Genomic DNA, 25,588 nt, shown 5'->3' with positions numbered 1-25,588 from the left:
GTCATCAGTGCATATGCCCCGCATATGGGGTGTGAGATGGAGTATAAAGAAGATTTCTGGAGTGAGTTAGATGAAGTGGTGGAGAGTGTATCCAAGGATGAAAGAGTAGTGATTGGAGCAGATTTCAATGGGCATGTTGGAGAAGGGAATAAAGAGGATGAGGAGGTGATGGCTAGGTACGGTCTCAACAAGAGAAATGTGGAAGGGCAAATGGTGGTAGAGTTTGCAAAAAGAATGGAAATGGCAGTGGTAAATACGTATTTCAAGAAGAAGGAGGAACACAGGGTGACATACAAGAGTGGAGGAAAGTGCACACAGGTGGATTACATCTTAAGATTACATTACAATGGTGATGGACAGGTTGACGGACGAGATCAGACTGGAGTCTCCATGAACTATGATGTTCGCGGATGACATCATGATCTGTAGGGAGAGTAGGGAGCAGGCTGATGCGAGCCTCGAGAGGTGGAGGTACGCACATGAGAGAAGGGGAATGATAGTCAGTCAGAGTAAGACGGAGTACATGTGCGTAAATGAGAGGGAGGGTGGTGGTATGGTGCAGTTGCAAGGAGTTGAGGTGGGGTAGGTGGATGGGTTTAAATACTTGGGATCAACTGTCCAAAGTAACGGAGAGTGTGGGAGAGAAGTTAAAAAGAGAGTACAGGCAGGATGGAGTGGTTGGAGAAGAGTTTCAGGAGTGATTTGTGACAGAAGGGTAGCTGCAAGAGTGAAGGGGAAAGTATATAAGACGGTAGTGAGACCAGCTATGTTGTATGGTTTGGAGGCGGTGGAACTAACAAAAAGACAGGAAGCGGAGCTGGTGGTGGCAGAGTTAAAGATGCTGCGATTCTCGTTGGGAGTGATGAGGATGGAGAGGATAAGAAATGAGTATATTAGAAGGAAGCGGAGTATATCGGGAGAAGGATGTTGAAGATGGAGCCGCCAGGCAGGAGGAGAAGAGGAAGGCCAAAGAAGAGGTTCATGGATACGGTGAGGGCGGACATGCAGGTGGTTGGAGTGTCAATGGAAGATGTGGAGGATAGAGTGAAATGGAGACGGTTGATCTGCTGTGGCGACCCCTAACAGGAGCGAGGAAGAAGAAGAAGAAGGCGAGGAAGAAGAAGAAGAAGGCGAGGAAGAAGAAGAGGAAGGCGAGGAAGAAGAAGAGGAAGGCGAGGAAGAAGAAGAGGAAGGCGAGGAAGAAGAAGAGGAAGGCGAGGAAGAAGAAGAGGAAGGCGAGGAAGAAGAAGAGGGAGGCGAGGAAGAAGAAGAGGGAGGAAGAAGAAGAGGAAGGCGAGGAAGAGGAAGAGGAAGGCGAGGGGGAAGAAGAGGAAGGCGAGGAAGAAGAAGAGGAAGGCGAGGAAGAAGAAGAGGAAGGCGAGGAAGAAGGCGAGGAAGGCGAGGAAGGCGAGGAAGGCGAGGAAGGCGAGGAAGGCGAGGAAGAAGAAGAGGGAGGCGAGGAAGAAGAAGAGGGAGGCGAGGAAGAAGAAGAGGAAGGCGAGGAAGAAGAAGAGGAAGGCGAGGAAGAAGAAGAGGAAGGCGAGGAAGAAGAAGAGGAAGGCGAGGAAGAAGAAGAGGAAGGCGAGGAAGAAGAAGAGGAAGGCGAGGAAGAAGGCGAGGAAGGCGAGGAAGGCGAGGAAGGCGAGGAAGGCGAGGAAGGCGAGGAAGAAGAGGAAGGCGAGGAAGAAGAGGAAGGCGAGGAAGGCGAGGAAGGCGAGGAAGAAGAGGAAGGCGAGGAAGGCGAGGAAGGCGAGGAAGGCGAGGAAGGCGAGGAAGGCGAAGAAGGCGAAGAAGGCGAAGAAGGCGAAGAAGGCGAAGAAGGCGAAGAAGGCGAAGAAGGCGAAGAAGGCGAAGAAGGCGAAGAAGGCGAAGAAGGCGAAGAAGGCGAAGAAATTTATTTGTCTCCCCTTTTAACCGAGGGGAACTTTTTTTTAAATAACCAATGCATATTGTTTAGCTCACTCATTGAACCTATAAAGATTTGTTCAAGTCGTAAAGTGGTCGGGTGAATCTACTGTGATTTGTTAAAGGTGATTCTAAAGAAATATCTAAAACATGTAAGTGAATGGAGATTTTAATAGCCTCCCCTTTTAGCCTAGGAGCACTTTTTTCAAATAACCAATGCATATTGTTGAGCTGACTCATTGAACCTAAAAAAAGATTTGTTCATTCTCAAATTCCTTCAATAGTTTAACTTTCTTTGCACAATAATCCCCATCTAAAATATTTAAAAATAAAACATTTGATTCTTTATATTTTTAAAGATACCCCTTTTGTGTCATTATGAAATGATATACTTCTCTCAATGCTCTCATCTGACTACCTCCTGAGCCTCAGATTATTTTTTGCATAAGCCACGCCCATTTTTCCTTAGCCCCACCCAATTTTCACGAGGTATTTTTATAAGCCACGCCCACTTTTCCTAAGCCCCACCCACTTACTAAGCCCCGCCTACTCTTACATCATTTCCAGTTAATCTCTGACTCACAAAGAATTCACTAGAAAATTCTAGAATGTTATGTTTTTGAAAAATTTCCCAAGGAAGGCTTGCCTGGGCTTGCCCAGGGAATTTCCAAAGGAAACCATAGCAATCAGTCTCTCTCTATAAAAGCTTCAAACCCAGACTCCATATTAAACATTTTTTACTTTTATTGACAATGGAGTGCTGTGCTGAGCTTGAGTGGGATGACTTTGGAGTTCCTTGGAGTTATACTACTTGTATGGAACGAAACCTTCAAGTTGATGAACTGGATTCAAACCTCTTATCTATTGAAGTAAGATTTTATTTTCCTATTTACAGAGTTTGATTTAAGCATAGACTCATTTAATAATTAAATCAATTAATTAATACATTATTATTTTCTCTGAGTGGAAATTGGATCTGAAAAACAAAATGAAAACACTGCTTTTGCCACAACTTGGGACAAAATTGTTGGCTTGGTTGAAGACCTTGTGAGTGACCAAGACCCACAGAACGAGCTCGACCTTGATGACCCAACCAAAGAGTTATACCTTGGAGACCAGCAAAATCCTGAAAAAGAGTTTTCAGCAAGAGTACTCATTGCGAGTTATCAAGACAATACCCACTGAACAAGTTATACCTTGATGAGCCAGAATACAAGTTTTACCTTGAAGACTCACAAATTTTGAAAAAAAATCAGGAAACGAGTTCTGCCTTGATGGTTTAAATAACTACTTTGGAGACTCGGGAAAAGGGTTCTGCCAAGATGGTTCTAAATATGGAACCTACCTTGGAGACTCACAAATTTCAGACATTTTGAAAAATGGAGATTTCCTTGATGACCCACAGTTATACTATGTGAGATATATTACTGAAACCCATAAAAATTGGAAAAATGGAGTTTTCCTTGATGATCCACAGTTATACTCTGTGAGATCTATGACTGAAACCCATAAAAATTAGAATAATGGGGGTTTCCTTGATGATCCACAGTTATACTATGTGAGATCTATCACTGAAGCCCACAATATTTCTGGAAATTGTGGTTCTACCTTGGAGTCTTGGATAGATGGTTATATTTTTTGGAGACTTTAAATGTGGGTTGTGGCTTGATAACTCACAATGTGATACATATCTTGGAAACTCAACAGGAATGTGGTTATACATTGGAGACTTGGAAAGTTGGGTTTATTTTGGAGACTTGAAAGGTGGTTTTTAGCAAGACTCTTGGGGATCTCAACCTATCGATGTGGTTCTTTGTTGGATGGTGCTTGATGAGAGCAATATCAAGAAAGTTCTTACTCCCCCTTTTTCTACTTTATCAAACCTGAAAGCCTTAAACAACAGAATTGGAAGAAGAGAAAAAAACATAAAAATATATATTGTTGAAATACGTATATTAAAAAAGACATTGTGTTGGGTGAGGGTTGCATTGCGGTTGAGATTTTGAATGTGAGGGTTGGGGTGGGGGTTGAGATTTTTAATGCGAGGATTGGGGTGAGTGTTGAGATTTTGAATGCGAGGGTTGGGTGGGGGGTTGAGATTTTGAATATGATGGTTTGGGCAGGGGTTGAGATTTTGAATGTGAGGGAGGAGGGGGAGGGGGGGTACACACACACACACACACACACACACACACACACACACACACACACACACACACACACACACACACACACACACACACACACACACACACACACACACACACACACACACACGTTAAGCCTTGACTATTCAGTTGAGGATTCTGTGTTTGGGGTTCACAGATCTAAGAACGTCCCCCACTGCACACACACCAACAAACAAAAGTTAAGACTTGACTATTCAGTTGAGGATTCTGTGTTTTGGGTTCACAGATCGAAGAACGTCCCCCTTGACACACATTATATATTTTTAATTTAACCCTCGGCAGATGCCACCTGTTATACACCTCGGACTTGGCCCTCGAGTGTCCACAACGGTGTATAGTAGAGGGGAGTGAAGCGCCAATCCATTGCTCCCATGGGCATTATTTGCTTTCTTTTGTCTTTTGTAATTCCTGTGAATAAAATGAACCTAAAATCTCTTCCCCTTCTAAATCATATATTTTATAAGTCCAAGGAACTGTATCTATTACATCAACAATTTTAAAAAGTTCATTCGTCCATCGCTTTGTATAACGTTTTTCAAAATGAGATTTCCACCTATATATTCTTAAACTTAAAAGAATTTGATAAATCAACTTTGAACTTGGGCTTTTTGACATTAATCTCTTTTTCATATTTTAATTTTGTTAATGTTTCTGATGGTTTCATATTCGTTGACATGTGAATCGTGTCATTATACTTATCCACAATATCCTGAATAAAAGATGACCATTGTTGAGAACCGAGTTGTGTGAATTTTTTATATAGTCTTCTTTTAAGGTACGAGTAAAACGTTCAATAACAACGGCTTTTCCTTCATTAAAGGTACTGTATAATGTAATACTGCTATTTTTTAGAAAATTCATAAATGTCTTGTTGTAAAACTCTCTACCCTCATCAGTCCACGATTTTTTAGGTTTTCTCTTACTTTTATTAAATATATGTTGAAAGGCTAACATAAGAGTATTACCTGTTTTGTTTTTTAAAGGGACAACCCACGCATATCTACTCCTCAAATTGATAACGGTTAAAGCATACTTGTACCCCTTATCATTATTGAGTTCAATCAAATCAGCGGACCAGATATAATCAACTTCCTTGGAATAAACCTTCCTTCTCTGAAACTTTGTGAATATTGGTTGATGTAATTCATCAGCTAATTGCTCTTCAATCTTAATGACATCATGAGAGCCTATAAGTGTTTTTGAATTTCCAAGTCCAAGTTTCAATTTAGCACTGATCATCTTCTTCACGATAAACCTATCAACTTTTTCTCTCAAGGTTGGATTTTGTATCAGAGACAAATTATACAACATTTCTCTATCGGCTTCATGTTTTTCTTCCAACGTTGTGGTATTCCCATAATCAAAATCGTGCCTCAAGCACACTTTATCAACCTTATTGATGGGTTTACTCCATGGTTTAAGATTGTCTGCCTCATCTAATCTTTTATCCAAATTTGTTCCTGGACCATAGAAAGAATACCCAGGTAAATGTAATTCCCCTGGTATTCCAGTTGTTGTAAATTTACTTCCTGATAAAAACTTTTGTATATCTCCGCCACGTTTGTGTTTGGAGATAAATTGACACGTTTTTGAATCACACACCGAACATATACCTTTTTGTATAACCCTGTTATTTTTACTTTTAAAATATGAGATTTTTTTTGTATTAGTTTTCTTTTTTCATTTGAGACAATCACTTGTTTATGTATGAGAAAAATTCCTGCAGAGTGCAAAAACCTTTTTAGTTTCCAACATGCACATTTGAATCTTAATTTTTAAAACATAAAGAATCCTCAGAAATGCCTTCACTCTCTCCTCCATTTATTTAAGAAAAAAATGAAAAAATTTAAAAGTCAATCACACCAACATCATCAAAAATATAATCTTTATCTCCAATTTCTCGTTTAATATCTTCTCCCAGAAAACGATGTCAATAGTCTTGTCGAAAATATTGCTAATTGACTTGTCAATTCATTATTTTCGTCCTCGGTGAGTTGAGATTTATTTATTTTTTGTAATACCCCAAATCTTTTTTTAATCTCACCGGTTTCCATATTTATTCATTCTCGCTCTTTCCTCCCTCTCCTCCCTCTCTTCCTTCTCTTTCTTCTCCCTTTCGCTTTCCTCCCTCTCCTCCTTCCCTCTCTTCTCCTTTTCCTCCGCTTCTCTCTCTTCTTCAACTCCTTCCTCGTCCCTCACTATCCTTGAATCGCTCACACCCCATAGAATATTATACATATATTCATCGGGATTTCTTGTTATTCCTGGATCCAAAATAATTTTTTTTACAACAGGAAACCAATAAAATTTCTTTTGAATTTCTAAAAGAGCATTACGTTTTCTTAACTTTATAATTTTTTCATAATTTAACATTTTAATTAAATCCAAAGTTGTTGGTTTATCAACATCAGCATAATGCCAATCTATTATTGAAAATACCTCATTCTTATGTTGTAGAACATACTTATTAAAATACCGAATCACCTTTTCTTGAAGCGATGCTTGGACACAGAAATGATAATTTTCTTGAAGCCTTCTTGCTGTCATTTATGTATTAGAAATATATGTCAGAATAATTTTATGACATGAAACACCTCCCCATCTTCCCATAGTTAAATCATTTTGTATTTCCTCACTTATTATATATAATCCTGTTTTTTCTGTTTTCATGATATAAACTAGGGCAAAACCATTATTATATTTACCCTTATTAAATTCTTTTATTTGTTGTTTACTAATCGTGCTTCCACAAAACTCATTCTCCATACCAAGTGGATAATATTCTTCCTTACGAGACTGATTTTATTGTTCCAGGTCTTTTAGGTCAATTTTAAATGACCAATTATACCCGAAATCATTCATATCATACCCCCATTGTTCTATTCTCATACAAACGATACGCCCTTCTGTATAAAAAATTTATTTTAATTCGAAATGTGAATTCTGTATGACCTGGAGATAAAATCAACACTTCTGTATCTTTGGAATACACGGCCGTTTTATTTAAGGATATATATTGTGATAAATCACTTAATCTCACCAAGTCATTCGCGTCAGTCGGGCTTGGATAATTTTTTCATTTATAAGCATTTTTCATATTAATATTTTTGGTTATACAATATTTATGTCATCCAGCCTGTGCCTTTGTGTAATAATTTGATAAATCAATATCCAGTTCTTGGGATACATCAACGATAGAACCATCTTTACCAACATAAGTCATTTATATTACAGGGTGCCCCACAGAAAACCAGGAAATTTGAGATTTTGAGATTTATTTTGCTGTATTTTACCATATCAACAAACTAACATAAATTTTATTTCAGAATGCAGCAGTTATCAAATTTTCAACTTGAGGAGATTGTTCTCTTTAAGAAAGAACATCCAACTTTTGTTTTGTTTAAAATAAACAACCAAATTAACTGGTATTCTGTGGGGCACCCTGTAGATTAAAAATAATGTCATAAAATTTTTAATTTTTGTTGAGTTGAAATAGCACATATAGACATAATTGACCACAACACTTGGAATTTAATTCTTGGACTTGAAATGTTTGATAAACACCATTCTGTAAGAATTTTATGACTTCAACAGGTGGTGGAAGACCAAAACTATCAAAATAATATTTGTCTTGACTATTAAAAATACAAACCCAATGAGAACCATTCCCATTATTATCTTCTAAGTTCATAATAATATTCTTTGTATGTTTAGGCACATTTGTTAATTCATCTCTTGTACAAATAACCACATTATGAATTTTTAATATCTTACAATATTTGACAAGTTGTAAATTTGATGTTGTATTCTTTCCAAATTCTTTAAACCACTCATTAATGCTCGTTTATTTATGAGAAAGATATAATCCATTACCGCTTTTAGTTAATTTTACACCTGCTTGTGCGATAGAAGAAAGCATATCTCCAACTAACAATCTCTCTTTATCAGGCAGACCTTAAAGTTTTTCAGCAAAATCTACAATTACACCACTTCCACCAATTTGTTTCTCCAACTCTGTTATGTCTTTCCAATTATTTTTGAGCCCGGAGTTGAGCCTTCCTTTCGTTGGCAGTTTTCACCGCTGTTGAAATACAACCCGTCAATGCTCCAACCGCACTTAAACCAGCAAATAAAGGAATTAGAAATGGGAGAAATCCTCCACTCATCTCTCTTATTGAATATTTTTTCAACATTGGTTTTGTCATTTTAATTTTAAGTGAGCCAGCATCGTCAAAGATTTTAACCTGTTCTCTTGTGAGCAAAACATCAATTCTTACTGCTCCTTTTCTCTGAATTGTATTAACGTTAATCGTACAAGGCTTTGAATTTTGAACACAACATGATAGTTTATGAAGATCGATTTGATTGACATATACCCCAGTTGGTACTTTGCCACTCATTTATTTAACAAAAAATTATGTGACACTAATCACAACACCATTATCTGTATTAATCTGTAATTCTGTTTCTTCCAAAGGCAAACAATATGTATCAACTTCTTCACTCTCTCCTCTTTCAATGTGTAGGGAAGTATCCACTCGATTCGACTTTATAGTTTCCCTTTGAGCACTCAGATCAAACGCATAGATCGTATACAAACTTTTAAATGCTGTCGTATCCAAAATAGGTTCTTTATTTCCATTACTTTCACACACCTTTTGGTAAGAGTTGTATGCTTCAGCATAATCATTTTTTTCCCAATTAATTTCCAATCTATCTCATGGATAATATGTTCCATCGAGAGAAACACGAAGTTGTTTCACCTTAGCATTATCACTCAATGCATTATTCTTATCAGTAGCAGTATCACCATCTGGTTTTAAAAAAATGATCCACAGATATCGTGGCTTTCCTTCCAGAACACCCAAATTCCACGTGTAAGTGGTTTGGTTTCGTTTAACGTGTCGACATCTTCTTTTGAGGTATGATACTGTTGCGAATTCGCGCCCGCCGGCGTGCGAACGGCCACGTAACTCGAATCGCGGCACGTCGCCCACGGGACGGACAATTCTGTCGTGACCCTCTTGGACTAACGCCGGGAGCTAGTCACGGGTGGCCCTTTCGGCCTCACCACGATCGTGCCAATCGGCCCCTCGCGTGGGATAGGGTTGTTCGCCAAATTCGACCTACCTAAGTACCCACGCGGAGGGTAGACCGGGCGATCGCACCTCGCCGCAGGTCGACTCCAGACACGGGCCACTTAAGCGACGCGTTCCGTACTATCGGGATAACCGAGCGGTGTTATCGGCGGCCTCGACGGTTCCGATTAATTATCGGGCGTAGTAAGCCCACTACCAACCCTTTACGTGAAGCAAGATGGAGATTCAATTAAAGAAAAGACGAAGCGAAACGGGAAAAACAGTTCAACATAATGCACATTTATTCCGCGGCACACGGAGAGCACACATATACAATTACAAGAATTATGCACCAAAAGCAGATGTAACAAAAGAAACACAACAATGCAGATCTACTACCAACTACGCGAGCACACGGCAACACTTACACAGTTTTACTTTACAGACGGCGCCGACAACACATTTACTCAAAAGCAAAAGAAAAGGGCCACCCTCAAAGACAAGGGGACAGACGGGGCCTGTGGGCCGCGAGACCGGGTGGATCCTATCCGTGTCTTGTGATGAGCCGCAAATGTGGCGGCACCCCGACTCCATGCTCCTTCGCGGGTTTCGTTGGCACTGCTTGGAGTGGGGTGGGAACGGGGCCCCCTTTTCGCACTATCTCAGCGCGGGGGGGGGGGGGGGAAAGGGGGAATTTTTGATGCTCTGGGGAAAGAGGATAGCTGGCTTGCTTGGGTCCCGCGACGAGCGACTCTACTGCGATCTCGTCGCCGACCGCCGTCTTCCTTGCCTCAGACCCGAGCTATCCGGTCCCTCCGCAATTCTCCTCAGCCGACTGCAGCAAATCACCTCGACCGCGCTCCAGGCTCCAGGCTTCTCCTCTCTGCAGCTCCCCGACAGGCTCCGAACCCCGACGGACTGCCACTCTCCAGACCCGACTTGACCCACGGCTCCACAGACTGCTCCTCTCCAGACCCGACTTGACTGCCTCGACCTTTTCTCCAACTCCGACTGCCTCCAACTCGCCTTGACTCTTCTGAAAAAATTGACTAAATTCGCCCCGCGCTCGGCGCTTTATAGTCTGGCAGGAGAACCCATATGCAAATTTCTGGATCAGAACGAGCTCGGGGGTGGAGCCACGCTCGCCCATTGGACGGAGAAAAAGGGGCGTGAGTCTCCCCTGATCGTCGAATTTGCATATATTGATTCTACTCCGACGCGCCTGGAGGCGGGGCCAAACTGCCCCGCGCTTGCTGATTGGACGGATCAGAAGTGGGCGTGTATCATTCCTGATCCGACTTCTCCTCGGAAAGGCCGCTATTTGCACCCGCGGCTTGGCGCGCGTCCCGCACGAAGCCAGGACAGCCTGACGCTCGGTGCCCACAAGCGGTGCGGGAATGGCCGCAGAAGGAGAGGTGAAGGTGGTGGAGGGTTTAAAGTGCTGGTCCATGGCCATGGCGACGTTTGGAATGGCGGTGATGCGATGTTTGCGGGAGCGAATTGTGAAGGTAAAGGTCGTGGCTGTTGGCGTTGTTGTTGTTGTGAAGCGGCGTTGCGGATGGTGGTTGTTGTGTGATTGCGGTTGAGACATGGTTGGTTCAAAATAAAGATAGAACAGAAAAACGGCTATCTTAAAGGGTCGCAGCCCGAATGAATCACATTTATTCCCACTAAACAACGGGTTTGGGGCTAACTACAAATGTACTTACAGAGATATCTCACCTACGCGACCTGAATGGTGGTTTGCGAATTTCCTCAATCGCAACAATACATTGAGTGGTTTCTTTGAGTTGAGTCTTCTATTCAACATCTCTTCTGTTTTAAGATTTGGAGTATATTCACCAATATACCAACTCATTTCATCAATTACAAATTTATTCTGCTCACCAAAAGCACAACCAACACCAAAAAGTAATCTATTTTCATTATTATTCCTGTCGTTGAAATCTAATTTTAAGACCATACAGAACCTTATCATGATCACAAAATCCAAATATACCTTCAAGAGGAACTGCCACAGTAAAACTATTAACTGCTTTTGCATCATCATAATACACTCCTTTCCTTTGAATATATCCAGGGTCTGTGGTTGTTCCCATTGACATATCAGGAATAAAACCTTCGACAGACCCCTTTCCCATTCTATCACTGAATGAATATAGTGTAAATTTCATCATTTCAGATACAGCAGAGACATAATCAACCGCTTCAACCTCTTGTGTTCCAATGTACAAACGAACACTATCAAACATTTTCCAGAAGAAATCATTTACGAGTGTAGCGTTTGTATTATTCCCAGCCTTAGTGAATTTCAATTTGCTCAACAAGAAACTTTCGGATAGATTCAAATAAGTTTGTTGATTATTTATTTCAAAACTTTTTGTACCATTTGCATTCCAGTCTGTTCCAGTTATTGCATTTACCTTGAAGTAATCTTCTTTTTTAGTGGAGTTTGAGATGATAATAGTATCATCCAAATCATCGATACTATCAATTGCTTCCATACTTATATTTATTTAGGAAAAAAGATGTTAAAACTTTTGAAACACTGACCCAACTACAGGTAGTCGTCGACTTACGACCGCAATTGGTTCCGACCAATCGGTCGTAAGTCGAACAACGTATATTTTACATACAAAAAATAAAAATAAAAATAACTTTTCTTTTTGGGGCCACTTTACGTGGTCGTAAAGTCGAACAGTCGTAAGTCGCATAGGTCGTAAGTCGATGACTGGTTTTGTGAGTTACTTGACACCGTTACTTGTGAAACATCAGCAAGTACCTGCAAGTACCTGCGCTACCTGTATTTGAATTATTTTCTGTCGTTCTTGTGGAGACAACCGAGTTTTGACTTTCTAAATTTATTTTATTGCTTGTAATTTATGAGATACCTTTTGGGCATCTTTTTTGTTCTTTACAGCACCTACTACATTTCCCACAGCAGAAGCAGTTGAACCAATTAGGTCTTTATGTTTAAGAATAGTTGAACCTATACCCATTAGAGTATCAATTATCCCATCGCCTCTAAATTGATGTCCGGCACCCCTTTGTCTCTTAGGTTTATAGAATCCTCTACCAAAATACATACCTTCACCCTTGTAGTATGGGGAAAGGAACATCCCATCCCCTGTAATTATTTTATATTTTCCCAACTCGTGTTTCCTCACAATAACCATCATATTTATTTATTGGAAAACTTCACGTAGGTGAATTCTGATGGATATAACTTCTCCATTAAAAGAAATCATACGATTATCTTGGTCAGTTATCCTAAAATTTACTCTGTGTATGGCTTTTCCTGACACAGGGAGATAAACCAAATTTTTGGGTTCCATATTGAATTTATAACCAATTGGGGATGAGTATGTGCTGAATGAAAATATTGTATTTGTTTTTATTCCATCATTATTAACACCATCAATCAAATTACAGTGAATTAATACCGAATTTATTCCTGAGGATATTTGAATGACATTATCACTGTAAAACGTCCCATTAGTTTCAATCTTTTTTGAGGAGAAACCCAACAACTCTATAAATGAATTGTCAATTGTGAAATCAACCTTGTAGTTATTTTTAAGTTTAATCGTTGATTTTGAAGTACGTTTTTGAATAACAATGACAATATTTTTTGGTTCATCACCCTGTTCCTTCATAAGACGAGCAATTTCGGAAGATATTTGAGAAATCTCATATGCTCCGGGTGAGACTGTTATAGTTTTGTATCCACTTCCCGGATTATAACTAAACTTGTCATTTTTCTCAGTTATATTAAATAAGGTATTATAAGTTTCCATGGACAATAAGGATGCCTCATATTCTTTTGTTGTATTGGGTCAAGTTGCAGTGGGTCTGGGAATGAAGATGTGTTCTACCTTATCTGTAGCAGTACCGTCACTTGTTGTGAAATTAAAACTAAGGATTGTGCTTCTCATCTTATTTAATATGGGATAAAATGTCTTTGTATTGATATTTATTAGTTCTTTTCATGTTCATCAACTGGTCTAAAATGGCTGATGCTTCATTACAACAATTGTTATATTCAGCCTTCTTATTACCGAACAACAATAACAGTCTATTAACTAATTGTAATTGGTCATTTGGAAGAAAACTAACACCTGAACCAAGGAAACTTAAAGCCTGAATAATGTGTTTCTCCTTCTCATTCTTGCTACGCTTACCAGAAAGACTAACCCTATAATTAACAGAGTTCCGCAGATCAATATATACTCTATCATCATTATTTTTCATATCCAATGGTTGATCAAAATACTTTGATTCACCCCTCACAGTTGAAGTTTGTCTTCCATAATTTGCGAGAAGAAACATTAATCTCGGAGTTCGTTAAACAGGGGGTTGAGCAGACCCCAAGAACCTTAATTCATCATTAAATATCAATACCTTTTCTTGAACAAGAGGAAATATTGCTGGTTGTTCTGTTCGAACGAGTCCTGCTTTAGTTTTTGATTCCGCTGAATATTCATTGTTTTGAAGAGCATTCACAATATAATCAGGGGGGTGATTAATCTCTTCCAATTGTTGAAATAATCCTTCATCATCATATTCTAATTCTCCTATATGCTCTAATTCTTCCTCCGTCATTTGACTGAAATCTTTTATCATTTGAAGTTTTTTAGGAGTATATTCTATTGTGGGAACTGTGGAAGCATCTATAATTTTTTCTTGGGAAGTTTTTAAATGTGGTTAAAAAAATTTCTCGTTTTCTTTCAAATGCTTCTTCACCCGTTAGTTTCTGTCTGCGTTTCTTCTTTATGTCTTCCTGTTGTTTTACAACTTTTGAAACCAACTCTTGATGTTTCTTAAATCTTCTTGCTCTTTCTTTCGCATCCATTTATTTATTGGAAAATATCATTTAATATCTCATCTTGTTTCAAAACAATATATTTATATTTTTCAGTCGTGTGCTTCATGTAATCCCCAAATTCCTTTTTAATACATAATGTAGAACAATTATCTCTCCAAAAATTGTTTATATCCATTGAATTTCACTTGAATAAAATAAAAGTATTAGCATTGTTTCTTATGGAACGATGAGGAAGTTGAAAGTATGATTGACGAAGATAAATACAATTACAAGAAGAATGTCTCCCTCTTGTGTAGTAGCTGTCCATTACTGTTTGGTTTCTCTCATTAACACAATCATCAACGATAACGAGGATCTTTTTTGATTTATCCAAATCTTGGGGAGACGGTATATCATCCATATTATCACGAAGAATACAAGTTATCGGTTTTGATTTCTTTTTACATCTCTGTGTATCACAAAATAGTTGTATTATATCTTCAATAATATAATCATTTCGGTTTTTTTGAAGTTTAAATAAACCGATTATATCTTCTTTTTGAAAACCAGCATTAAAACCTTGTGAGAGTAGTTGATACTCTGGTTGAAAACTCGACTTTGTGAAAATTATTAAATTATCATAATCTAAAAAGTTGGGAGTCAGGAGCATCTTTAAAAGTAAGCAGGTTTTTCCACATCCGCTTGAACCAACGATGATGAACCAACCAACATCTTAATGAATTTGGAAGATTTTTATGATTGTTAAATTTTATCTTATTTTCCCAAATGGGTAAAAAAATCATTCATTTATATATTTGAAAAAAGGTTATTTAATTTATTGTTGGCTTTTTAGAAACTCTATATTTTAACCTAAGTTCGGGTTTAATTTCAAGATAATCCATTATTTTATTTATACAATATCTTATGTTGATATTTCAGTGAAAATCACATCCATGAATAATATATAACAACAATCCTTTGAACATTTCTCTAATACGTTCAGTTTCTTCCCTTGTAAGGAAAGTTGTGTTATCACCCTCATACTTTACATTCATTTCTCTAATCAATCTTGTAATGTAATTCATTTTTGGTGTAAATCTAAAATAATTATTTTCCTTTTTATTATCATTAATGAGAAGATAATCACAGAATATACATTGTTTATAGGCTTTTGACTCTGTTTAATCCCCGTCTTCCACACGCAGGACAATTCTCAAATTTGTCATATGGAGAATCAGGGAATTCAAGAGGCTCAAAATCTAGCATATTTATGAAGTAAAACTTTACTTTAACTAAAATTCATCTTCGGAATCAACTATACTTTCATAAGTTTGAACACAAACTCTCAGTATCATAATCACTCTCATGATCTTCAAAATCTTCAGTTGAATATTGACTCATATTTAAATAATAGAAACAACATTACCATCGATATCTATATACTTTTTTCATTACCAGATTCAACTACAACATTTTTTAAATTAAAGGTAATTTTAAAATGATCATTCACTACTATTGAACGAAATATCATTTCAACCGATACATTAACATCCTTTATTTCATCAGGATTTACATCTTTAGGGTTGTTGAAAAAAAATACAAATTTCTCCTTGCATATTACAGATGGTCTTATCTTTTCTTTCTAAAGCTTCATCCATAAGGTTTTTATTTTTTGAAACTTTTTCTTATTTCATTGCTTTTTCTAGTTTTGAATATATTACCAGAAGGAGAGGAGAAACTTTTGTTGGAGATACTTTAATTGATGTTCTTCCAGGTATACTAAAAGCCCTTCCATTGAAGAACTCATCTTATCCACCATAATTGTTTTATCCAATAGTTGTTATATTTATCTTTGTTCAATTTTACATCCTTGACATATTTCTCAGTATCTTTAACAAATGAAGGGATTGATTGAAACTTGTCTTTTGTGTCTTTAAACATTGTATTTATTAAGTGAAAAAGTTGGAGGATAAAATGGTTTTAAGCACAGATTCACCTATAAATTAAACGAAATTTTCATCAAGAAAATTTTAGTTTAAGCAAGGTTTCATTCTATAAATATGGTGAATACAACGTACTGCGATGTTTGTAATCACGAATATAAATATTATAAAAAACACCTTCACACATACATTTAATCTATTTCATCAAATATCTCCTCTTGAGTTGGAAAGAAAACATTGTGATATCTGCTCAAAGGATGTTTTGAAGAGCAGTTATAATAGACATCTTCAATCACAAAAACACAAGAAGAATGAGTTTAAAGTAAAGGGAGACTATTGTATTGAAAACACTGATGGGGCATTTAAAGGGCATATAAAAATAAGGATTTTTCAATTTGGAGAACCCGGTCCATCATCAATAGCTGAATCAATTGAAATAGAGAAACCTGATGTTGAAAAAGTTATTCAAAAGACATTAAAAGAAATAAAAACTTTAAAGTTTTATATGGGAGTGAAAATGAATATGAAAAGACAAGATGAAGAACAAAGTCCTTATATGAGACCAGATCCTCATTATATAACAACATTTCAAGATTTTTTGAATAGCGGAGTTTATGAAGAACTATCAAGAAAATACACCCGTGCGGGAGTGACGGTCATCTCTGCGAGAAACAAGCATGAGTTCCTGTTACTTGGGTGTAGTGTTCTCGGGTCAGGAGGGATTTTTGGCCAACTTTGAAGTCACGTGACGCGAAAACGAAAGCGAATATCGAAAATCCGGCCTGACAAAATTTAGATATTGTCCCATAGAATCATATGCCACAATCAAATTCAAGATTGCTTGAGAAATGTAGGAGGAGATAGATTTTGAAAATCGTCATTTTCGCATTTATTGCCAAATTTGAAGTCACGTGACACGAAAACGAAAGCGAATATCGAAAATCCGGCCTGACAAAATTTAGATATTGTCCCATAGATTCAAATGCCACAATCAAATTCAAGATTGCTTGAGAAATCTAGGAGGAGATAGATTTTGAAAATCGTCATTTTCGCATTTTTGCCAACTTTGAAGTCACGTGACATGAAAACAAAAGTGAATATCGAAAATCCGGCCTGACCAAAATTTAGATATTGCCCCATAGATTCATATGCTACAATCAAATTCAAGATCGCTTGAGAAATGGCGGAAGAGATAGAATTTGAAAATCGTCATTTTCGCAACTTCAAAGGCCTCGTGACCTTGACCTTCGGTGACCTTGAAAGTCATACCATCGTGTACGTCTCATCGACCTCTATCAGGATCACTAATGACCAGATCTCCCGCTTCAACTTCATTGTGAACGGACGGACGGACATCGACACCCATATTATGAGGTCATGCTCGAAGAGATGACCGAACAAGAGGAGGATGTTGATAATACAGTGGTCGGAAGTGGATTTAATATTCAAAATAATCATCTTTTTAGATATACACATTCTAAAATCAGACCCTCTTCGAGCTTCTTCTTATATTGAATTATCAAAAGAAATAAAACTAAAGAAGGCAGTTGTTAATATTAAGAACAATGATAATAAATGTTTTCTTTGGTCTGTTCTTGCTCACTTACATCCACCAAATTGTAATTCAGAAAGAGTAAAGCAATATATGAAATATGAGAATACCTTGGACATTAAAGATTTTAAATTCCCAATGCCACCAACAGATATTCCTAAATTTGAGAAAAAGAATAACCTTTATATTAATGTATATGGATTAACTGGAGAGAATAAAGTTCAGGTATTAAAAATTTCAAACAACTATAAAAATGAGGAAACACATTGATCTTTTATATTTTAGTGTTGGAAAGAATTCACATTATACATACATCAATAATTTATCAAGATTAATCTCTTCTCAGGTATTCAGAACAGCAAACAAAATATATCCTTGTAAGCGATGTCTTAATTCATTTCATACAAAAGAACGATTAGAACAACATTCAAAATATTGTAGTAATCATAAATCAGCTGTAATTACAATGCCTAAACCTGGTGAAAAGATTTCTTTTGAAGATTATAATAAATCTATCATGCACCCATTTGTGATATACACCGATTTTGAATGTATCCTTAAAAAGATAAATACTGCTTAAATAAATCCAAAAGAATCATATGCAAATAAATATCAAAAACATATTCCTTGTGGTTTCTGTTATTATATCAAATCAGCTGGTGATGAATACAAGAAGTTAGAACTTTATAGTGGAAAAAAAGCTTCACAAGAGATTGTAAAACGATTAGAAAAGGATTGTATAAGACTAACTAAATTAATGAAAGAAACAAATGAACCAATGAAATTAACCGAAGAAGAGGAAAAGGAATTTGGAGAGAACAATAAATGTCATATTTGTGGGGAGGAAATTGAGGAGTCTAAAGTTAGGGATCATTGTCATCTTACTGGTAAATATAGCGGTCCCGCTCATTCCTGTTGTAATCTTAATTATAAATTTCCTTCTTTTATCCAGTCTTTCTTCACAACAGCGCCAACTATGATACACATCTATTTATAAATGAACTTTCAAAAACACCAGGGAATATTTCTGCCATAACAAACACAAGTCAAAAGTATATTTCATTTACAAAACCTTTAACTCGTATTAGGTTTCTAGATTCTTCCAAGTTTATGGGAACACCACTAGCCTACCCAGCATCAAATCTAAGCTCCACAGGGTCTTTTCCAAATCTTAATTCATTCTTTCCAAAAGAGGAAATTCTCACTAAAGAGGAAATTCAGATTAAAGAGAGAATTCAAAGTAAAGAAGAAATTCTAATTAATGAGGAAATTAATGAAGAAATTCTAATTATAAAGAAAATTCAAACAATGAATGAAATTCTAACTAAAGAGGAAATTCTGATTAAAGATGAAATTCTGATTAAAGAGGGAATTCTAACTAGAGAGGAAATTCTGATTAAAGAGGGAATTCTAACTAGAGAGGAAATTCAAACAAGGAATGAAATTCAAAGTAAAGAGAAAATTCTTACAAGTAAGGGTATTTATCCTGATGATTATATGGATTCATTTATGAGATTTAAAGAAACACAACTTCCTTCAAAAGAAAAAAAAAATAAAAATGACCGTTTTTACAGCCATTTTTCCCTGCCGTGCAGGGGTTTGGCTTTTTCTTGAGGCAATGTTTTATGGCCGGATGCCCTTCCTGACGCCAACCCTGGTCGCCTCTTATGACACACAGGGATATGGTACACCTATTCTAACCGGGGCATACACCGGGACCAGTACACTGGTACTCATTTCGCCGACCTCGGAAGGATGACAGGCTGAGTCAACCCCCTGGTGTTGATTCAGCAGCCAACGGGGCTTGAACTCAGGACCCTGGGATCCCAAGCCGCCACCCTAACCACTAAGCCAACACCAGGCTTCGAATTCAATAGGGCTTCAGCCATGCTTGAAGCCCTAATTAATACGATGCCCTTCCTTCAAAAGAAAGTTTCTATAATAACCTTTATGAAGAAGAGATAAGTGATAAGGAATATAAACACGCACAAGAAATTTGGAAAATATTTAATATAAAGAACCTTGGAGAATATCATGATTTGTATCTAAAAACAGATGTTTTATTGTTAGCTGATGTGTTTGAAGCATTCAGATCACTCTGTCATAATAAAAATTGTTATGGATTAGATCCTGCCCACTATTTCACAGCTCCTGGTTTAGCTTGGAGTGCAATGTTGAAAATGACAAAACAAGATATAGATTTAATCAGTGATGTTGATATGCTTTTGATGATTGAGAAGTCTAAGAGAGGTGGAATATCACAAGTATGTTCAAAAAGATATGCTAAAGCAAATAATAAATATCTTCCAAATTATGATAGTGAAAAAGATCGTAATTATTTGATGTATTTTGATGCTAATAATTTGTATGGATGGGCAATGTCTCAATCTCTGCCTTATGGTAAATTAGAGTGGGTGGAAGAAAAGGATTATGAAAAGGCTTTGATGAATATTGTTATTTCTTCTCAAGAGGAATTGAATGAGGAAAAAAGGTTATTATTTTGAAGTTGATTTGAGGTACCTGAGGTACAATGGTCATCATAATAAGCATAAAGACCTTCCTTTTGCATGTGAGAAAGAAACCCCAAAGAAAGAATGGTTAAGTGATTATCATAAAAGTTTTAACATTAAAGGTAAATCAACAGAAAAGTTATTAAAAACATTCTATGATAAAGAGGGATATGTTTTGCATCAGAGAAGCTTGAAACAGATTTTGAGAGGAGGATTGAGAGTAGCTAAAATTCATAGAGTTTTAAAATTTAAACAAAGTTCTTGGATGGAAAAGTATATTGAATTCAATACAGATATGAGATCAAATACAAAATTAAATTTGAAGGGGAATTCTATAAATTGATGAATAATTCTGTCAATGAAAGACAATGTCAATGAAAGACAATGGAGAATGTTAGAAACAGGCAAAACATTAGATTTGCAACATCTTGGAAAGAAGCTTCTAGATTGATAAATAAACCAAGTTTTGAGAGAGAAGAGGTTTTTTCAGAGAACTTTTCTGCAATTCATATGAAAAAGGAAAGTATTGTAATGGATAACCCAATTTATATTGGAACAGCAGTTCTTGATTTATCAAAGATATTGATGTATGATTATTTGTATAATGGCTTAAAGAAAGAATATGGTGAAAATGTTTCATTGTTGTATATGGACACTGATAGTTTTATTCAAGATAGAAAAACTGATGATGTTTATAAAGATATGAAGAAAAATATTGGAGTATATGATACAAGTAATTTTAGTAAGAAGAGTGAGTTATTTTCAGAAAATAATGAAAAGCTTATTGGTAAGTTTAAGGATGAGTTGGGTGGAAAAGTAATGAGTGAGTTTATTGGATTGAGAGCAAAGACATATGCTTATAAGTATGGTGATCAGATTGATAAGAGGTTAAAGGGAATAAAGAAATTAATAACTTTTAGAAATTATTATAATTGTTTGATGAATAAGAAAGAAGAATATAGGAAAATGAATACAATAAGAAGTTATAAACATAAGATATATGGTGAAGAAGTAAATAAAAAGGCATTAGGAGCCTTTGATGATAAGAGATTTATTTTAGATAATGGAATAGATTGTGTTCCATATGGACATTGTATGATAGAGTGTATAGAATAGATTGTGTTCCATATGGATACAAGTTTTAACTAAATAGAATATGGGTTAGGGTTTTCAAGGGCTACCGCCGCGTTTTTCACAATATATAAATGGTCGAATCAAGTATTAATCAAACTAAAGAGTGGAGAAAATCACAATGTTGGTATATAAAAGGAAAACATAATGAATGCGAAAAATATCAAATAAGTCTTATTGAAAAAATAACTAAAACAAAGGTCAATAAAACAAATAAGCGAATCAATTTAAAAACTAGTCAGTTAGAGGATGTAAAGAAAAAAAAAATATCCTTGAATGGACTGAAAACTTGGATGGTTGTCAATTGAACAATGGAAAAATAATTTACAACAATCTCAAAATGATATGCAACTCAGGAGGTGGTCAGATGAGATAAATGAGAGAAGTGTATGATTTCATAATGACACAAAAGGGGTATCTTGAAAAATATAAAGATTCAAATATTTTATTTTTAAATATTTAAGATGGGGATTATTGTGCAAAGAAAATTAAACTATTGAAGGAATTTGAGAATGAACAAATCTTTATAGGTTCAATTCGTGAGCTAAACAATATGCATTGGTTATTTGAAAAAAGTGCTCCAAGGTGAAAAGGGGAGGTTATTAAAATCTCCATTCACATACATGTTTTAGATATTTCTTTAGAATCACCTTTAACAAATCACAGTATATTCACCCTTCTACTTTACTGCTTGAACAAATCTTTATAGGTTCAATGAGTGAGCTAAACAATATGGATTGGTTATTTGAAAAAAGTGCCCCTAGGTTAAAAGGGGAGACAAATAAATATACCTTGGGATAAAAAGGGGGCTTATTTTTTTGGGAAAAAAATATGAATCGCTGAGAATCCCCATTCACTTTACATGGGGAAAGTGAGCCAGAATCAGTATATTCACCCTTACCTACTGTGGTGGCCAAAATCACATTCTTTTTCTAACGCAATTATTTTTTCATTAAAATAAAAAGCATAAAAGCCTGTTGTGTATTGAGTGCACACGAGGCACCGTGCATGTCATGAACGTTCTGAGATGTACATGATCACACAAGGGTGATGCATCAAGCAGCGTCCCATTGTCCTTGTACCGAACTCGGCATTACATCAGTACTATCAATCATGGAATATGCGTTGTTAAAGAACGAATAAATTAAACAAATAATTAACTGGCAAACAACTTTCCTTTTGTTAATCCCTGGTTATTACAAGGCCACAGTCCTTCAAAAGCTTTCATCAAAACGAGCAAAGAAAAAGTGCAGGAACTTCAAGACAAAACGATTCAAAATCTTCAATGTCATGAAGTCCCCTTTGAGAGGAGTCAAGTGAAATCACAATTAGTATTTATGGGCCCAAGACTTGAAGGAAGTACCTTTTCTGATGGCACACGAGGTGGATTATTCCCGAAGATGATTCCCGATGTTTGCAATGCAAACCATCAACTGCAGCGTCCCAAGCCTGTGTAAAATGGAGTGAAGGGAAGTAAGGAAAACCTTTACCTCATCGATACCTTAAGATTGCTGATAAGGCAGCAAAACGATGCAGGGTGAACTTGGCACAGGGATGTTGAAAAAGAGGAGAAAACATTTTGATTTTGGTGTTCATGTGAAATACCTCCAACTGTCCATTTCCACAGCCAAGTGCGATTATGTTTTCCTTCATGGCTAAGCACCACGCCACTCCGGCTTCAAAACCTTCCGCTCCCGAAGGGTTCGGCGAACCTTGAACAGCACTCGTCCCGAAGAAGTTCAGCGAGTCATGCGATGAGGTTCTGCACCGCCTCCGATGCATGCGAAACGTCCTTTGCGAGGGAAAGTCAGCATCACCCAAATTATTTGCAGCGGCAGAGCCGAAGCTCTGATGCCGAGGGTCAACCGCGGTAGTGCCAGCACTGAATGTGAAATTATACGGTAAATGTGGAGAAGCCAGTGGTGGATCAACGTTCAAAGGAGAATCCACAAAGTCAGAATCCACGAGCATCTCGGTCTCTCCATGGAAAAATTCTTGCAACGACTCAAACGATTCCACAGATTCTCTTTGACCTTTCTCGATTGTGTCACTCTCTGATGGCAATGTCGATTCTCCTTCCCGACAACTATAAAAAAAAAACACATCACCCCGTAGTCCAGACCTGTCCATATCAGAATGAAGAAATTATAATGGTTTGTTAGCTTTTGTCATGATATTGGTTTTACTGTCAAAGTGATGTATGGCTCAAAGATGAATGAGCTTGAACACATCAGACACGACAAGGACAGCAGTATATACTTTTTCATTAATTATAATGACATGAGGGGACAATAGATAGAACAAAATATCGAGGATTTGAAGCTGGCACCCCCAGCGCAGTGAGCTCTGTCCTCAAATAAGAATACCAAATACGCGACTTTTCAAATCATACGATTGCACGACGCCTACGCAGAAACCCTTCGTAGCAATGCTCATCGGTGCATGATATGTCGTGCGTGCGTGCGAGGTAGACACATCAAATGTATTGTGAGAATTGTTCTTCGAGATCTTACTTCAACACCGTGATTTAATCATCAATTTTGTTAGCTTCCATGGCTGACCAAGTTCCAAAAAGACTTCGAAAAATACCTGAAAGGGGAAAAATACCCCTTCCCGACAAGTCACGGGAATACAACGATCCTTCCCCATCACCATCGGTGTAGCAAGAGAGTAATTCGCCATGGCTGATAGACTCAGCAGACAGCAAAGCATTGTGAAAGTTCACTAGTTCCTCACCAAGTTGACCAGATACTTGCACTATTTCTTTGAAGATTACAAGCAGAGTACCCACCCCACGGGCAATTTTGTTTCAAGCATGCAACACGTTCTTCTGACACATACCTTTATTTGGGTGGTGTATAGGCAACTGACAGCTTTGTAGAGGCAAAAAAAAACAAAAAAAAAAACTCGGGTTACATGCATGAAGCAAAAATATACCTCCTGCTGATAATTTGAAACACCTCACTACACTGGAAAACGTGGGGACAGGAACACTGCACTGTAAATGGTGGAGACTTGTAATACCATGGAAAACCTGGAGGTGGCCCTACGCGAGTGCTCCGTGCTCCGACACACAGAGCGAGTGCTCCGTGCTCCGTCACACAGAGCGAGTGCTCCGTGCTCCGACACACAGAGCGAGTGCTCCGTGCTCCGACACACAGAGCGAGTGCTCCGTGCTCCGACACACAGAGCGAGTGCTCCGTGCTCCGACACACAGAGCGAGTGCTCCGTGCTCCGACACACAGAGCGAGTGCTCCGACACACAGAGCGAGTGCTCCGACACACAGAGCGAGTGCTCCGACACACAGAGCGAGTGCTCCGTGCTCCGACACACAGAGCGAGTGCTCCGTGCTCCGACACACAGAGCGAGTGCTCCGTGCTCCGACACACAGAGCGAGTGCTCCGTGCTCCGACACACAGAGCGAGTGCGCCGTGCTCCGACACACAGAGCGAGTGCTCCGTGCTCCGACACACTGAGCGAGTGCTCCGTGCTCCGTCACACTGAGCGAGTGCTCCGTGCTCCGTCACACTGAGCGAGTGCTCCGTCACACTGAGCGAGTGCTCCGTCACACTGAGCGAGTGCTCCGACACACTGAGCGAGTGCTCCGTGCTCCGACACACTGAGCGAGTGCTCCGTGCTCTGACACACTGAGCGAGTGCTCCGTGCTCCGACACACTGAGCGATTGCTCCGTGCTCCGACACACTGAGCGAGTGCTCCGACACACTGAGCGAGTGCTCCGTGCTCCGACACACTGAGCGAGTGCTCCGACACACTGAGCGAGTGCTCCGACACACTGAGCGAGTGCTCCGACACACTGAGCGAGTGCTCCGTGCTCCGACACACTGAGCGAGTGCTCCGTGCTCCGACACACTGAGCGAGTGCTCCGTGCTCCGACACACTGAGCGAGTGCTCCGTCACACTGAGCGAATGCTCCGTGCTCAGACACACTGAGCGAGTGCTCCGTGCTCCGACACACTGAGCGAGTGCTCCGTGCTCCGACACACTGAGCGAGTGCTCCGTGCTCCGACACACTGAGCGAGTGCTCCGTGCTCCGACACACTGAGCGAGTGCTCCGTGCTCCGACACACTGAGCGAGTGCTCCGTGCTCCGACACACTGAGCGAGTGCTCCGTCACACTGAGCGAGTGCTCCGTGCTCCGACACACTGAGCGAGTGCTCCGTGCTCCGACACACTGAGCGAGTGCTCCGTGCTCCGACACACTGAGCGAGTGCTCCGTGCTCCGACACACTGAGCGAGTGCTCCGTGCTCCGACACACTGAGCGAGTGCTCCGTGCTCCGACACACTGAGCGAGTGCTCCGTGCTCCGACACACTGAGCGAGTGCTCCGTGCTCCGACACACTGAGCGAGTGCTCCGTGCTCCGACACACTGAGCGAGTGCTCCGTGCTCCGACACACTGAGCGAGTGCTCCGTGCTCCGACACACTGAGCGAGTGCTCCGTGCTCCGACACACT

The 25,588-nt window shown here is 38.5% G+C and overlaps 1 protein-coding gene across 2 annotated transcripts in view; it reads right to left on the bottom strand.

Moving 5' to 3' along the window:
• The window catches only part of SCAP (SREBF chaperone), a 119,102-nt gene that overhangs the window by 23,830 nt on the left and 69,684 nt on the right, over window positions 1-25,588 (bottom strand). For both annotated transcript variants that reach the window (XM_085890551.1, XM_085890550.1), the window contains exons 17-18: window positions 22,718-23,198; window positions 22,476-22,561 (exon numbers count right to left, since the gene is read on the bottom strand). In XM_085890551.1, coding sequence (XP_085746677.1) covers window positions 22,476-22,561; window positions 22,718-23,198 — 567 coding nt within the window. The remainder of the gene's footprint in view (window positions 1-22,475; window positions 22,562-22,717; window positions 23,199-25,588) is intronic.

This window comes from Eptatretus burgeri, chromosome 8 (assembly GCF_056783735.1).
Source record: "Eptatretus burgeri isolate ZD-2024b chromosome 8, Ebu_testis_v1, whole genome shotgun sequence".
NCBI lineage: Eukaryota > Metazoa > Chordata > Myxini > Myxiniformes > Myxinidae > Eptatretus > Eptatretus burgeri.
Note: the sequence above shows the minus strand (reverse complement) of the source record. Positions and strands in the feature narration are given on the sequence as shown.